The sequence below is a fragment of the Bombus huntii genome, chromosome 4, assembly GCF_024542735.1.
Source record: "Bombus huntii isolate Logan2020A chromosome 4, iyBomHunt1.1, whole genome shotgun sequence".
Classification (NCBI taxonomy): domain Eukaryota; kingdom Metazoa; phylum Arthropoda; class Insecta; order Hymenoptera; family Apidae; genus Bombus; species Bombus huntii.
Genome location: NC_066241.1, coordinates 14,519,923 through 14,537,452, shown reverse-complemented (window position 1 = coordinate 14,537,452; position 17,530 = coordinate 14,519,923). Strand labels below are relative to the sequence as shown.

The 17,530-nt window shown below is 43.2% G+C and overlaps 1 protein-coding gene across 2 annotated transcripts in view; it reads left to right on the top strand.

Annotated features, from left to right (window-relative positions):
• The window catches only part of LOC126864403 (titin), a 60,621-nt gene extending 43,185 nt beyond the window's left edge, over positions 1 to 17,436 (top strand). The window contains exons 3-8 of one of the 2 annotated variants that reach the window (XM_050615709.1): positions 2,192 to 2,239; positions 2,603 to 3,076; positions 3,427 to 3,708; positions 3,803 to 7,324; positions 8,735 to 14,978; positions 15,481 to 17,436. In XM_050615709.1, the coding sequence (XP_050471666.1) occupies positions 2,192 to 2,239; positions 2,603 to 3,076; positions 3,427 to 3,708; positions 3,803 to 7,324; positions 8,735 to 14,978; positions 15,481 to 15,583 (10,673 nt within the window). In that variant the 3' untranslated portion in view covers positions 15,584 to 17,436. Of the gene's footprint in view, positions 1 to 2,191; positions 2,240 to 2,602; positions 3,077 to 3,426; positions 3,709 to 3,802; positions 7,925 to 8,494; positions 14,979 to 15,480 lie in introns of both variants that reach the window. The other variant, XM_050615708.1, reaches the window with a different exon arrangement.
• The last annotated feature ends 94 nt before the right edge of the window (positions 17,437 to 17,530 follow it).

Genomic DNA, 17,530 nt, shown 5'->3' with positions numbered 1-17,530 from the left:
ATTTCATTCATGTTAGAAAAGTTATACCAATTCAGCAATTGTTTTCTATTTTTTTAGATATATAAGATTTGTAAATGTTTAAAGAACTATTACATCTTTTAGGTCTATTATGTTCTAAAGAAGTTCTAAGATAAATGTCAATGTTTGAAAGGAAGCTTGAAATTAATTTGAATTTCAACGTTTCGAAGCTACGTCATATGATCAATATTCAATGAAATATTGTCTGTCGAAGAAAGATTCCACTTCGCACTAATCAGGTCTATTCGACTCCAGTCTCCGAGATGATGGTATTAAAATTTATCAAGGTAGTCGATTTGAAAAAAAGGAGACCGTAATATGAGCCATAAAAGAGTTCGCGAAGCATCTTCAGCGCCATATAATAAATCTGCCAGCACGGTTCGTTCAATGAAGGGATCATGCTGGACATTCGAATCCTTCGCCTCGCAATGCACGTATCCGCGTACGGAGACGTTTTGTGCATTTCAAAGAGTTCCTGGACGGTTTTCAAAGAAAAAAGTACAAGCAGAGACTTTCGAAAAGAGGACGGCGCGTCATTTGCGAATTCGTACATTCTCCACATTCACGTCAGTAGCTTATGAAACAAGTATCTCGAAATCAAAGTACACACACAGAATAGATAGAGAATAGAATCACCATTATTGAAATATTAGAAACATTCGCAGTTCAAAAACTGTATAGCACAAAAATATTCTAATAAAGATTTATAATAATAAATTCTGAAAATATCCTGAAATGTGAAACGATCACAGAAAGAAACAATTATTCCTCTATTCAGCCTATTGTATCTTTATTAATCTCGATACAAATTCTAAGGAATTCAATTTTCAAAAAAACCAGCTATCTAATATTAAACAGTAAAATCCTGTATCAAAAGACTTCTGTCTTTCCGTTCTATCTAAAGTCTCTTGCAACTAGTTCCGCCAATAATAGCTTCGTACTTTCCAAATTCTTTCGTAACCAATATCCAACTTTCATTCTAAGAAAATCTGGCTTCGTTGAAATTCGCAATAAACGCGAGTCGAAGACGTAAACCGGAAAAAGAGAACATCCTAGAAAGAGAAGATCCTATCGGCGAATAGAGAGGCTTATTGTTCGAGTAGGAAGAATGGCGAGAAGCGATTGTACCTTGCAAAGGGTGGCGTGTCGCGTTTCACAAACAATCGAACTCTCGAGTCGCGCGCGCAGCACTTCAATTCCGAAGAAATTGCGAAAACGACGCCGTGTAAGGCGAACGATAAAGACGAAACGAAAGCGAAAGATAGAGATAGAACGAAGCTTGTGCACGTGCGTTTCTACTATGGATTCGTCGACGGTGAAAACTAGCAAGGATATAAGGATAAACGAATGGCAAAGACAGAGCAAGAGATAGAGTGAAAAAAATAAAAGAATTCTGTATTCCATGCACACTCGGCATACAATTCGTTCGACTGGGGCGAGGGTGTTAACGAGAATTCGCCCACGTACGCTCGCGCCATATGACGCTTTGACTCACTCCGTTGTTAAAGCCCGGCTCACCCTCCGGACAAACGCATCCCGCCGGTAATTACTATGATAAACTGCATGCAGAGACACGACTCGTCTCCCTATGAAATTTCATGGGAAATAGAGTTCCTTAGATTATTTAGCCTCGTACATACGCTATTTCAACGTTGGAATTTCCATAATGAATTCCAGGAAATGAATATTATTTTCGTGCTATGCACAACTCTGTTTATAAGTATTTCCATGCGTCTGGAAAAATTAAGAAAAATCTGAGAAATCATTAAGGAATTATTAAAATGTTTAAAAATTGAAAAGTTCGATACGAGTAAAAAGATATATATTTTGTTAATTTTGATAAATTGATCGATAATTTGAGCGAAATATGTAAATATAGAAACAAAATTAATATTTGGTACGGGATTTACACACTTTTCCACTAAATCAATTATTTCCTATTTACATGTTTGGCACGCGTACTATTCATAATTTAAGCGCTGTAAGTATTATCATTTTTGAAATCTTAGAGTATTTTTAATATAGCTCTCAAATCAAAGAACTGTGGGAACTAAGTTGAACTATAAATACAAACTCCTGCTAATAATTTGTGTGAATTATTACGTTTGAATAGGAAATCATTGGATCATATAATGAGAACATGAAATGAAATGTATATATTTTTCTGTTACAGCGCCTGTATATGACCAGGATAGCACACAAGTAGCAGAATACGATGGAGGTACGTACGCCGTGACGACTTTCATTACTCCTAATCTAATCAATGTACACGCACGTTACCGACGACGTGAGGTTAATTGTAGCTTCTATCGGAGTGGAACAGACAACACGTGCCATTTTAACGATTCAATTCTTTCAATGAATATTAAGAACGTCGTGCACCGTTTTAACCTTCAATATCACATATTCACATAACTCTGTAATGCATATTCTTTAATAGAATGCAATCTTTCATTCTCTTTAAACTAATTAGAAAAATTCAATTATTCTCTTTAAATCCAGTTCAACTCAAAAAATTTAATCTCTATATAAATTGAAAAGAAAAACACAAATAAGTGTTTCAAATAATTTTGTTAATTTACAGCCACAGCTGGATGCTATTATAACTTTCAACACTATGCGGAGGGCGATAGAATCATAACGAACGAGCCATGCCTGAACTGCACGTGTCACAATCGAATGCTGATGTGTTACTTGAGGGTTTGTCCCTTCACCAAGGCGATTGGCCAAGACTGCACGGTTGAAAAACGCCCGGATCAGTGTTGTCCTGTCATCACCTGCCCAGAAGTGCCGGTACAATTGTTGACCTCGACTACTAGCGCGCCAGCAATTTCCGGTTCTACGGCGGTCGGTTTCCACGACAATTATGGATGTAATGTTGACGATCGGTTCTACGCGGATGGTGCCCAATTACCCACCGACCCTCAGAATCCTTGCGAACTCTGCTACTGTATCAGGAATAGGACTACTTGCGTCATGCAGGAGTGTACTTTACGTGTCGCTGGATGCAAGCCTGTTTATCAACCGGGAATTTGTTGTCCTGTCAAATATAATTGCGGTAAGTTTCTTGTAAACGGCATTAAACAGCGAAACATTGTGATTAAAAAAATGTGAATTTTTGTTACACCATGTTACTTGCGTTATGAAAGAAACGTAAGATATCGACAAAATTTTGAAAAGCACTAATCCTCCCAAAGCATTTTCGTCGACCATGTAAACTATAAACTCTAACTAAGCTTACTTGAAAATTTTCTCCCTTCATTTTTTTTTATTTAATTGATACAACAAGATTATTTGTATAGTAAAGATTCACTAATTGTATTGATCAGTATTCGGCAATTTTGATCATTCATCAAGATTAATTTCTGTATATGTTTCATTTGGATTATAACTGTAAATCTTCAACAGAATACGACGAGGAACTCGCCACGACGGTTGAACCAACGCCCGGTCTAATTATGACTACCACGATAGCCCCAGGAGCAACACCGCAGTGCTACCACGAAGGAAAAGTTTACGAGGACGGTGACTTGATCTACTCGACCCAGCCCTGTCAGCATTGCTATTGTTTCCGCGGTGACATCGCATGCGCTGTGCAAGATTGCGGAACACCGATGAAAACTCATGGAAAGAATTGCACAGCCTTGCCACCGCCGGAAGGAGAGTGTTGCCCGACCACGTATCAGTGTGGTAAGAAACAACTTCCTTTATTACACTGCTTAAACGCAGCGAACATTCCAACGTTCGCGAAACTAGTTCTATATAAACATTCTTTATTGCATAGAAGAAGATGGACATGGTGGATTCGTTACATTACCTAGAGGTGAGGAATCATCTACCGAGGAACGCGTTCCAGAAACTACAGCTGCAACTGTGACAATAGCTGAGAAAGAAGCACTGCATCCTGAAACAGCAGAAGAGACCTTCCCAGGTTCTGACAACGTCATTCCTCAGGATCACGAAATTGTAACCTCTCAAGCGCCAGTTGAAAACGCGCCTTCTACAGAAGAACCCAAAAAAGAAGAAGTTCCTTCTCTGGAAGAAACCGCTGCTCCAGAAACTCCAACAACTCAAAAAGAAACTGAAGATACTGTAGCAGTGACAGAAGCATCTAGCGCAGCACCAAAATTAACCGAATCTCCCGAGGGAACAAAAGCCGAAGCGACGGAAGCACCATCAGTAGAAGAAAAGGGCGAAGAAGTGGCCACTACACCTGCAGAAGAAACTACTCAAGAAGTCACCGAAATATCAGTTCCAAAAGAAGTACCAGAATCGTCACCAAAACTGGAGACTACACCGCAAGAGGTAACTACGGCAAGAGGGGAAGAAAGACCAGAGGTAGTTACTGAACAAGCAATGCCAGAAGAAACACAAACTGAAAGTAAAGTGCCTGAGGAAGCACAATCTGAATTGCCAAGCGAAGAGAAACCAACGAAAGAAAGTGTGACTGTTTCGGAGAAAGAGCCAAGTGTTACTGAAGAGACAGTACCTACAGAGGAGCATCCAGTGGAGGAAGCTAAGATGCCTACGCAAGCACCAGAGTTTCCAAGCGAAGCACCAGAAGTTCTCAGCGAAGAAAAGGGAACATCTCCAGTTTATGAAGCAGAAGCGACAACAGTTAAAACATTGGGCGAAGGGGAAGTAACTGAAGCAGTCAAAACGACTAAATCTCCTGCCACTGAATCAGAACAGGGACTGTCTACAGAGGCACCCATTGAAGAGAAACCAGAAGAAGCCGCAACGCCTGAGACTGAAATAACAACTGAGAAATCTATTGAAGAGGTTCCAAGTACAGAACAAGTTCCCCAAAAACCTGAGCAAGTTTTCGAAGAAGAAAAGGAGAAACCAATGGAAGTGAGCACGGAGCAATTACCTACAGAAGTGCCTGCAGCGCCGGTAGAACACGGTATAGAAGCAATACCTACAGAAGTTCCAGTGGAACAGAAAACAGAACTACCAATATTTGGACACAAGGTTCCTGAAATGCCTGGTCTGGCTCCCAAGAAGGAAGATATGATTCCTCCTGAAGTACCGGAAACTAGTAAGCATCCAGCTGTAACAGAAGAGTACCACATGGAAGAGGGAACTCCTGTAATTCCAGAACGTGGTCCACCAGGTATCTCGATTACGGAACGTGTACCAGAGAGCAAGGCAGAAGATAAGGATGCAGTAACCGAAATTTACGTTACGGAAGGTTATGTTGACATGAAGCCACCAGAATTCCATGTACCAAGCAGTCTCGTAACTGAAGCACCTGAGCAGAAAGGTTCGTCCATGTATGTACCTACAATTCACGAAACAACAATTGCTCCTAAACAAGAAGTTGTTCCTATAGAAGAAGGAACTACAGTGGAAGCGCAATTGCCCGAAGAAGCGCCTTCGTCCACTTCGATTGCGCCAGAGAAGGCTATAGAAGGTGTTCCTCCGGTTACGGAAGCTGGTGAAGTTCCGGGTGAAGAGAAAGAGGTAGCAGAAGCTGCTGCGAAAGGCACTGAATCTAGCCCTGCAACAGAGATTTCAACATCAGCTCCGGAAATTCCAGAGGAAGTACCCCAAGAAACTGAACGACCTAGTTTGCCAGAGGAACAAAGTACGGAGACATCGTCTTCCGAAGTTTCACCGGCAAAAGAGTCTTCTGAAGAACGAGAGTCACCGACAAAGGGACTGACTATCGAAGAATCTGGAGAAACCTCTTCCGAAGAAGTGAACGATTCAAGTGAAGAAATTACTGCTTCCAAAGAGAAACCGGCTGAAGAAGCCGAGAAAGCACCTCAAGAACACGTATTTGAAATATCGGTTCCAACTCCAGCTATAACAGAAGAATATCCAACTGAGCAACCAGCCATCGAAGAGCAAACCGTAGAAACTGAGAAAATAAGTACAGAAGTCAACGCAGTTCCAGAGGAGAAACCTGCTACAGAACAAGAAGAACAAGGTACTGTTGCGCCGGGAGAAGCTTTGCCAAGCGAAAAGCCTGGTATAATTTCGGGAGCTCATGAAGAACAGGCAACTGAGAAACCAATTACTGAAGAGGAATCTCCAGTTACTAAGGAAGCTGAGGACAAAACAATAAGTATAACACAAATACCCCCCAGCGAAGGTGAGCGACCTGAAACAAGTGAAAAACCTGTCGTTGAAGAAATGCCAAAAGAAACAACGATTTCAGAACTCGAAGGTTCACCAGTAACTCAGGAAACGACGGAGGCTGAAGAACTAACGGAAGGCACTCTAACAATTACAGGTCACCCAACCATGGAGCCAGAAGAACAGAAAACAGAAGCACCAGAGGTTAGTGAACAACCAGCTCTTGAACAAACTGAAGCACCGATAACCAAAGAAACATCATCTGAAGGAATAGTGCAAGAAGAACAAAAAACGGAGCAGCCAACGAAGGAAGAGGGTCCAACTGAAGGACCAGTGACTCCATCTCCGACAGAGGAATCAATGACTGAAGAATTAGCAAAGGAAGGAACACAAATTCCTATAGAGGCGCATCAGCCAACTAAACCTCCTATTACTGAACGTAAAGAAGATGAAATGGGTGCAGAAAAGTTGCCTGAGCTGGAAAAAGGCGTTCAGAAGCCATCTCTTGAAGAAGAGAAGCCAACTGGAAAGCCTGTAGAAGAAGAAGAAACTGCTGTGGCAGGAGAAGCTCAAATAACTGAAAAACCCCTTGAAGATCATAAACCTGCTGAGAAACAACCAATCGAGGGATCCGCAGAAGGAGAACAACCAGCGGAAGAAGAGAAACCAGCTGAAGAATCTGTTGAACAAAAACCTGAAGAAGAAGAGAAGACAAGTGAAGAAAAACCAGAGGAAGAAGGAAAGACAGTGGAAGAGGAGAAACCAACAGAAAGTTCTATTGAGGAGGAGAAACCAACTGAAGGACCTACTCTAGAGAAAAAACCATCTGAAGAGAACGTTGCAGAGGAGAAACCAACCGTGGGTCCTATTGCAGAGGAAAAATCAACTGAAGGACCTGCTGCAGGAGAGAAACCAACTGAAGGACCTGTTGCAGAGGAAAAACCAACTGAAGAAGCTGTTGTCGAGGAGAAACCAACTGAAGGTCCCGTTGCAGAGGAAGTACCAACTGAAGAACCTGTTGCAGAGGAAAAACCAACTGAAGGACTTGTTGCAGAGGAAAAGCCAACTGAAGGACCTGTTGCAGAAGAAAAACCAACTGAAGGACCTGCTGTAGAGGAAAAACCAACTGAAGAGCCTGCTGCAGAGGAAAAATCAACCGTAGGGCCTGTTGCAGAAGAAAAACCAACTGAAGAGCCTGCTGTAGAAGAAAAACCAACTGAAGGTCCAGTTGCAGAGGAAAAACCAACTGAAGGACCTGTTGAGGAGGAGAAACCAACTGAAGGTCCTGGTGTAGAGGAGAAACCAACTGAAGGACCTGTTGCGGAGCAGAAACCAACTGAAGGTCCTGGTGTAGAGGAGAAACCAACTGAAGGACCTGCTGAAGAGGAAAAACCAACTGAAGGACCTGTTGCAGAGGAGAGACCAACTGAAGGAACTACTGTAGAAGAAAAACCAACTGAAGGACCTGTTGCGGAGGAGAAACCAAGTGAAGGTCCTGGTGTAGAGGAGAAACCAACTGAAGGTCCTGGTGTAGAGGAGAAACCAACTGAAGGATCTGCTGGAGAGGAAAAACCAACTGAAGGACCTGCTGTAGAGGAAAAACCAACTGAAGGACCTGTTGCAGAGGAGAGACCAACTGAAGGACCTACTGTAGAGGAGAAACTAACTGAAGGTCCAGTTGCAGAGGAAAAACCAACTGAAGGACCTGTTGCGGAGGAGAAACCAACTGAAGGTCCTGGTGTAGAGGAGAAACCAACTGAAGGTCCTGGTGTAGAGGAGAAACCAACTGAAGGACCTGTTGCGGAGGAGAAACCAACTGAAGGTCCTGGTATAGAGGAGAAACCAACTGAAGGACCTGCTGAAGAGGAAAAACCAACTGAAGGACCTGTTGCAGAGGAGAGACCAACTGAAGGAACTACTGTACAGGAAATACCAACTGAAGGACCTACTGTAGAGGAAAAACCAACTGAAGGACCTACTGTAGAAGAAAAACCAACTGAAGGACCTGTTGCGGAGGAGAAACCAAGTGAAGGTCCTGGTGTAGAGGAGAAACCAACTGAAGGTCCTGGTGTAGAGGAGAAACCAACTGAAGGACCTGTTGCAGAGGAGAGACCAACTGAAGGACCTACTGTAGAGGAAAAACCAACTGAAGGACCTACTGTAGAGGAAAAACCAACTGAAGGACCTACTGTAGAGGAAAAACCAACTGAAGGACCTACTGTAAAGGAAAAACCAACTGAAGGACCTGCTGTAGAGAAAAAAGCAACTGAAGGGCCTGTTGCAGAGGAGGGACCAACTGAAGGACCTGTTGTGGAGGAGAAACCAACCGAAGGGCCTATTGCAGAGGAGAAACCAACCGAAGGGCCTATTGCAGAGGAGAAACCATCCGAAGGGCCTGTTGCAGAGGAGAAACCATCTGAAGGGCCTGTTGCAGAGGAGAAACCAACTGAAGGACCTGCTGTAGAGGAAAAACCAACTGAAGGGTCTATTGCAGAGGAAAAACCAACCGAAGGGCCTATTGCAGAGGAAAAAGCAACCGAAGGTCCTACTGCAGAGGAGAAACCAACTGAAGGACCTGTTGTAGTGGAAGAACCAACTGAAGGACCTACTGTAGAGGAAAAGCCATCTGAAGGGCCTGTTGCAGAGGAGAAACCAACTGAAGGACCTGCTGCAGAGGAGAAACCAACTGAAGGACCTGCTGCAGAGGAGAAAGCAACTGAAGGACCTGTTGTAGAGGAAAAACCAACTGAAGGGCTTGTTGTAGAGGAAAAGCCAACTGAAGCACCTGTTGCAGGAGAAAAGCCGACTGAAGGACCTGCTGTAGAGGAAAAACCATCTGAAGGGCCTGTTACAGAGGAGAAACCATCTGAAGGACCTGTTGCAGAGGAAAGACCAACTGAAGGACCTGCTGTAGAGGAAAAAGTAACTGAAGGACCTGTTGCAGAGAAAAAGCCAACTGAAGGACCTATTTCAGAGGAAAATCAAACTGAAGGGGTTGTAGAAGAGAAACCAAGTGAAGCCACTCCTTCTCAGGAAACTGTACCAGTATCTGTAGAAATTCCAACTGAAATTCCAATCGAAAAGAAACCTTTTGAAACTCCTGAAACAGCACCTACGGAAGTTCCTAGTGTAGAAGAAAGTTCTAGTTCGTCTGCTCCGAAAGAGGTACCTGAAGTGTTGACAGAACTTCCAGAACAAAGTTCAGAAGCTGCCATCACCACAGCTACGGAAGAAGTTTCGCACACCGAGGAAGCACAAACAGTGAGTAGTATGTCACAAGAGCAAACAACAAAAAGTCCCGCTATTCACGAAGGAGCTTCTACGGAACCAACTATACAAGCTTCAGAGCAGCCTACCGAGGAAGAAAAACTACCAGAAGGAATCACTCAAAAACCAGAATTACCTGCTGAAGCATCAACAGCAACTATTCAAAGTGAAACAACCGAGCAAGAAGCTAAAGTGCCTGAGGTTGGTATCATGACTGAAACCCCTGAAGTCTCACCGGTTGAACCTGGAGCTGTTAAGACAACAGCAGCACCACCTGAAGAAACAAAATTACCAGAAGAGGAACAAAAAGTATCTATTCCAGAAAAAGCTCAAACTGAAACTCCATTGAAAGAAGAGGGAACAACTCAAGCTTCTCAAAAGAAGGAATCAGAGGCTCCTATTACAGAAGAAAAAGTTCCAGGTGTATCGCTTGCAACACCCAAAGAAGAAGAAATTCAGGAGACCACACCTTATGCAGAAATAGCGCCGAAGGCTACAACTGAACAAATAGCCGAACAATCCACTCTAGCTGAAACAATTCCAGAAAAAGGACTATCCACAGAAGCTCCTTATATACCACCAGCAATTCCAGGAGAAGGCAATTGTCTCGTCGAAGGACAATCTTACAGCAACAACTCTATAATTCCTCCAGCCAATCCTTGTCAGCTTCAATGTCGTTGCATCAGTAGCATCATTCAATGCGACCTTGTTCAATGCCCACCGCCTCCCAATCATTTATCGAACTGTATGCCAATTTATACTAGCAAGGATGCCTGCTGCCCGATGTACACCTGTGACTCGACGCCTACAGCAGGGTTAGAGTCCGATAATCATATGATCGAACACGAAACGCCTAAATACGAAGAGGAACAGAAAACTGTATCACCGACAGCTGAAGTTCCAGTGAAGGAAGGCACAACGGAAGCTATCAGGGAACATTCGACTATGGCACCAGAAATGCACATATCCCATGAAGAAACGACTGAACAGACACATGCACCTGGTTTCTCCGAAGAAAAGCAAACGACGCCGAAATCTGCGGAACCTGAACACGTACAAACGGCTACCGTTGGAGAAGCTGCAAAAGAACCTGAAGAACAAACTCTTAGTCCAGTATCTCCACAGATAGAGTCTTCTAGTCAAATACCTCCAGGAGAAGCGAAAGAAACTTCACCAGAAGTATTAAGCACTCCTATGAAAATCCCAGAGGAACAGGTAACCAAGATTCCATCTACGGAACAGCCGATCGAAGGGCAGGCTCCTGAAGAGCAACCTTCAAGTACTGCTGCGAGTGGGGAACAGACAGTTGTAACGACAGAAGGAGTCCAAGAAGAACAAACTTCTGTTGGAATTGAAAAGGAAGCTTCTACCACGATAAGGCCAACGGCTGAACAACCATCTATTCCATCTGCTGAAGAAGGAGAAAAATCTGTAGAAGGCGAAGAACAAATAACTGTTTCACCTGCAGTTTCAGAAGAAGGTATAAGCAAGGAACCTGAAGTACCAAGCTCTTCCATATTGCCAGAGGTTGCAGTGACGGAAGGTCAACCTTCAGTGAATGTTGAAACTCAAGGACCACTAGAAGAAGGCACTACTGTGGGCCCAGAATCGGTAACACAGCCCGAAGAAGAAGGAGTAAAGGAAACTAAGCCAGCTGAAGAGGAAAAACTTGCTCAACCTGAACAACCTACTACAGAAGGTGGATTACAGACAGTCCAACCTGGTGAAGCAGAATCTGAAAAAACATCCATACCACCTGTTGAAGTGTCTACTTCACAAGAAGGTGTAACAGCAGGCGAAGAACATGAAGTGACTCATGTAGAACAAGGAACTGTTAAACCAACTGAAGGTGAAACACCCGTAACGGCAGAAATGGAAATGACTGCGCCTAGTGTGACTAAAGAAGGACCAAGTAACACAGAAGCACTCGAAGAAGGAATAACCACGCCGTCAATCATGGGTGCAGAAACTACAAGGGAACCAGAAACTGTTTCAGAAACTACTCCGGAAGAAGAACATGCCGTACCCGAAAGAACTGAACAACCTTTGATACCTACTACTTTAGCAGAAGACGGAATTAAGGAAACCGTAGTTAAGATGACTACGACAACACCCGAAGAACAACCTGTGAAGTTACCCGAAGAACAGTTACCAAGTTCTACCGAAGCTGCTGAGGTAAGCACTGAGCAACCCTCAACATCCACTAAAACGGAGGAAACGGCAGAAAAAGAGGGGGTCACTGAAGAACAACTAAATATCGTTAAAATGAAACCTGAACAGGAAACTACACCGCTACGTGAGGAGCAACAACCTGAAGTAACACCAGCAGTGAAAGAAACAGCAGGATCTGTTTCACCTGTTGCAGAGGAAACTACACCATCGTCGGAAGCTACGCAATCTCCTGTATCTCAGGAAACTATTACAGAAGCAACACCTGAAGCTAGTACAGTGAGAACAGCTCCTGAATTGACTTCTCCTCAAACACAAACCGAACAACCTTCAATGGAGAAGGAAACTGGGGCACCTGCTACTGAAGAAGTAACTACAGAAGGAATTAAGGAACAACCTATTGAACCAGAGGAGCAACCGGGTACTGAAAAAATAAATATAGCTCCCGTTGGAGGTGAAGTGCCTGAAATTACAGAGCCAACTGAAGTTCCAGAAGAGGTAACAAAGAAAGAAGAGCAAGTGACAGAATCTGTGGTACCATCTGAGGAAACTACAATGCCAGTTGTAACTGTGGGAGAACAGAAACATGAAGAGGGAACTGAGGAACCAATTGTAAAAGAAGGTGTGACACCTGCAGAGACGACCAAAATGCCTGATATGGTAGGTGAAGGAATCACAGCTACAAGAAAAGAACAACCTAGTGCAACACTACCTCCAGTTGTGGAAATCAGTTCCACAGTAGCACCAGAAGAAATTCCAATTTTGCCAGAACAGACAACGGAAGGGCAGAAACCTCTAACAGAGGGTGTAACAGAAGAGAAGGCTACGACTGTGCCGAGTGAAATGGGTTCAACTCCTGAAGAACAATCTTCTGTGACGGAAGAAAAACCGGAAGGAGAAATGACGCAGAAGACTGGTGTACCGTCTGTAGAAGAAGCAACAGGCAAACCAGCGGAAGAAGCAGCAACGGGCAAACCAGCGGAAGAAGCAGCAACGGGCAAACCAGCGGAAGAAGCAGCAACGGGCAAACCAGCGGAAGAAGCAGCAACGGGCAAACCAGCAGAAGAAGCAGCAACGGGCAAACCAGTCGTAGAAGAAGCAACAGGCAAACCAGTTGAAGAAGAAGCAACAGGCAAACCAGTTGAAGAAGAAGCAACAGGCAAACCAGCTGAAGAAGTAGCAACGGGAAAACCAGTGGAAGAAGAACAGACGCCTGTTGAAGAGCAAACAACTCCAGTAGAGGAAATCGTAAAGGTAACTGAAGTTGTTTCTAAGGCACCTGCCGAGGTTGGTTCTACTGAAATACCAGTGAAGATAGCGACTGAAGAAACAACAGAACAAGGACTATCTGCGATACCAGAAAAAGCACTTCCTACCGAAGGACCAGTGCAAGCTGCTGAAGCTCCTGTGCAAGTTACCGAAGGACCGGTGCAAGCTACTGAAGGTCCGCAAGTTCCCCTTCAAGCACATGAAGAAGAATATTCGACCGAAGCTCCCGAAAACGTAACTCCTGCAGGAGAAGTCCCGACACCAGAAGTTCCAGAGAAAGAGATTCCAACTGCAGTACCAGAAGAAGCAATTACTACCGAGGCAGCAGAGAAAGAACTTCCTAGCGAAGTTCCAGAGGTAGCTCAACCTACCAAAGCACCAGAAGAGGTTCTTCCAGAAAAGGAGAAACCGACCGAGACAACAGGAAATGCTCTTCCTGAAGAAGAGAAGCCTAGCGAGGTAACTGAAAAGACACTTTCTGAAGAAAAGAAACCCGCTGAAGTAACTGAGGAGATTCCTGAAGAAGGAAAGCCAGTCGAAGCTGAACAGCAAACAGTTGAATCCGAAAAAGAAGTTCCTCAAACTACTGAAAGTATTTCATTCCAAGAACAATTCCCTGAATTAGTATCAAGTTTGACTAAAATTCCTCAAGTTGAAGAACACACAACTAAACTTCCTATCGCTGCCGAAGAAGAATTATCACAATCAACTACACCAGTAGCTAAAGCTGAAGCAACATCTCTTCAAGAAGGAGAAGTTCCAGTGTCTCCAGTTGAAGCTACGGAAGCTACAACAAAGGAAGCTGAACCAAGTCAACCTTCAGAGGAAACACAGCCTGCGGTAACAGAAGCACAGCCTGCTGTAACAGAAGCACAACCTGCTGTAACAGAAGCACAGCCTGCTGTAACAGAAGCACAACCTGCTGTAACAGAAGCACAGCCTGCTGTAACAGAAGCACAGCCTGCTGTAACAGAAGCACAGCCTGCTGTAACAGAAGCACAGCCTGCTGTAACGGAAGCACAGCCTGCGGTAACAGAAGCACAGCCTACCGTAACGGAAGCACAGCCTGCTGTAACAGAAGCGCAGCCTGCGGTAACAGAAGCGCAGCCTGCTGTAACGGAAGCACAGTCTGCGGTAACAGAAGCACAGCCTGCGGTAACAGAAGCACAGCCTGCGGTAACAGAAGCGCAGCCTGCGGTAACAGAAGCACAGCCTGCGGTAACAGAAGCACAACCTGCGGTAACGGAAACACAGCCTGGCATTCCAGAAGCACAACCTCCTACCAAACCAGCAATCGAAACTTCAACACAAGAAGCAGAAGAACGCCCAGGAACTGAAAAGGCTCCTGAGGAAGAGCACGCAGTTTCAGTGTCAACGGAACAGTCTCAAGAAAAGAGTACAATTGAACCACCGCTTCCTGAAGAGCACAAAGAAGGAGAAACTCACGAACTGCCAACGGAACCATCGGTTGAATCAGCCGAGGAAGAAGAAGAAGAGGTAGAAGAAGCTGCATTGCCGGAAGCTCCATCGACAACCGAGAAAGAAGAGCCATCTGAAGGTCAACTACCTAGTGGATTTGGCGAGCATCTTCCACCAGTGAATCACACATTTGAAACCACTGAACGACCTGTACAACCAAGTCTATACGAACGACCTACGAGTACTCTAGCTCCGCAAGTTCCTGAATATCCTGATCAATCGGTAACTGGAGAAGACAATCCACACTTCCCTCCACATGGTGGCAGTTACTTGAGTCCCGACGAAGATTACGACGAAGATGATCAAGCTATTTACGGACCAGGAACTTGCCGATATGGCGGCAAAGTTTATGTATCGGCGCAACAAATTCCAAGAGATGATCCATGCGACTTCTGCTTCTGCTTCAGAAGCGACATCATTTGTCTGCAACAAAGCTGTCCACCGCCGATCCCAGGTTGTCACGAGGAACCGATCAGTGGATTCTGTTGTCCAAGATACGAGTGTCCTGTGTCAATGGCCACGTCGCTTAATATCACCACAACGACAACCACGACGACAACCACGTTGCCACCGCACTTCCACGCTCATGCATATAAGGGAGCTGCGAAACGAAGCGGCTGTCAAATTCGCGGACAAGCGTATCGTGTTGGAGAAGTTATTAGGTCCGCATCAGGACCTTGCCTTCAGTGCACGTAAGTTTAAAGTCTCTTTTTAAGTAATCATTATCATTTAAGGCTACTGTGTGTAAGTTATACTCAATAGGAATTACATATATCCCAAAAATATTATATTTTAATCAAATTCTATGTCATGTTCTAAACCGTATGTTTGCGGCTAGATTCTTTAGGAATCAAGTGACATACTGGCATGATATTAAATTATACTTCCTATTTAAAAATAACTACATCCGAAAACTCTACATTCTAACTATAGCAATATATGGCATCAAATGGTCCAACTACCAATCACTATCAAAAGTAAAAAAGCCACGAGCGAAATACTCATTGTCTTATAAAAAATTGTCCTCAAACCAGTAGTTTATCTCGAGCATATTCACAATCCCTGATTTTCAATGTAATCGTATCACGAAGAGTAATCTAATGAAAGTCTAATTGTTTTATAATCCGTGAATAATGAGAATTTTGCAATAGGTGTGACAATAATATTAATGAAACGAACGATTTTGAATTTCAGTTGCGGTGGTGATGGCAACATGAAATGTGATCCACGAGTGTGTAGTCCGGAGCCGATGTTGAGGCAAATGATCGCAGCAGCTACGGCCAGAAGGAGGAGATGAGCCGACCAACACGATCCCGGGGATCCGTCGAACAAACATACGCACAAGGAAGTCTAGAGCAGGATCAGTGTTGTATAAAAGTGAATTAAAAATATTCTAAACTATCTAAATGTCGCGGAAACACAGACTGTAATGTGCTTCGGCGATCACGAACTGAGTGGCCAAAACCGTAAACGTTTATATTATAATATTATATTATGTTATATAAAGAGAAAAAAAAGAGAGAAAGAATGAGATAGAGATAGGAATAGAGAACGAGAGAGAGAGTGAGAGAGAGCGCGAGAGAGGGAGAGATCGATGAGCACGTGTAATGGAAGGGACTAAAGGAACAAAAAAGAAAGAAACGAAGAATTTAGCTATGTAAAACAAGGCTCGTTTTTAGTGCCAAACGTGAAACAGAAACAAGCAAACCAGTGGAACGAAAAGGGATATTAGTGGAGAAATATTTCGTGATAGTTCCATGTCTTACGCCATTATCTTTTTTCTTTTTTTTTTACACGTAAAAACGATGGTTATAAAGGAAGAGAAAAAGCGATTAATGAAAAAAAAGTTGCTGAACGTACGAGACTTATGACTGTGCCTTCGTCAGTGCCGACAACAGCGGCACTAAACTTTCGTTCCGTGACAGCCAGACACGGCGCTAATTTTAGCCACGATCATCGTCGTTGAAGCTTGATATTCTCGAGGAATCGTCGTTAGGAATTAAATGTGGTGATGGGATACAAACGATAAATGCGTTTCAATCGAACGCGACCAAAAAAAGAAATAAATAGATAAAAAAGCGAAGAAAATATATGAACCTTGGTACATACGAAACGATTTCCTATACAGTGACATTGTAACAGCAATATCAGAGATTGTACGAGGGATAACCACGAGATCTTTTTCTTAGCGTAAAGCCTTGTTGATTTCCCGCGTACGATCGAATGCGTGAGAATTCGATTCACGCGACAAGAAATGTAAGCGCCACGTAGCACATTGCTCTTGTAATACCACTGTAAAAACTTGAACAACGATGATCCAAGGCGATCTGCCGTACGATCGCGATAGATCCAAATCGTTTCATGGCTGACACGCGTCGTGCGCTAACGATCAGTCCACATCTACTCACGTCTGCTGACGTTCACGCGTGTTCGAATGCGATCGATAAGATACTAGAAATATCAACGCCGCAGATCCATGACAAACTTCCCAGTCAATAATTTCTTCCAACTATTTTTTACGCAACAACATTCCTCTATAGAATTTTTATAATATCCTTCGTCTTCCTATAAATCACGAACGCGATAATACACCGAATGTATAGAGTTGGTGGGAAAGACGTATTAAAATTATAAAATCCACTAACCATTAAAATTTAAACACACCATGTCAACTGAAAATTATTTCTTGCGATATATTTCAAAAAGTTTTTACAATATGCATATAATTTAGAATATAGATTCCAGACATACGTAACTTGTTATTCTTTTGATACATAAATTTGAAATATCATTTTATAATGTTTAGAGTTTGAGATTCAAGGCGACGTCAGTCGTCGTTTAATATATCGATTCCACCAATTATACATACGAGTAAATTCCTTTCCTTATCGCGATAGATCCGTGTAATAAGCTAAGATCGTATTCAAGCACGCGCGCCTGTATGTGTGCGTGCGTCTGTGTGCATGGTACATTTATATGTTTTAAAGATAAAATGAAAAGAAAGAAAAAGCCACAAAGACAAGACGAAAGGTACGCGTATCTCAAAGCTCAAACAGCGGCTCGCGCGGAGGACCGAACGCGAATTTGCTTCTCCGGCGAGCTGGCGTCATTATACATATATATATAAATATATATATAAATATAAATATATACATTTATACGATTCTTTATACACACTGTACCCCCTAAAATAATAACACTTAACGATGTTCTATACGTTTGTATGAAAGCATATTAATTATAT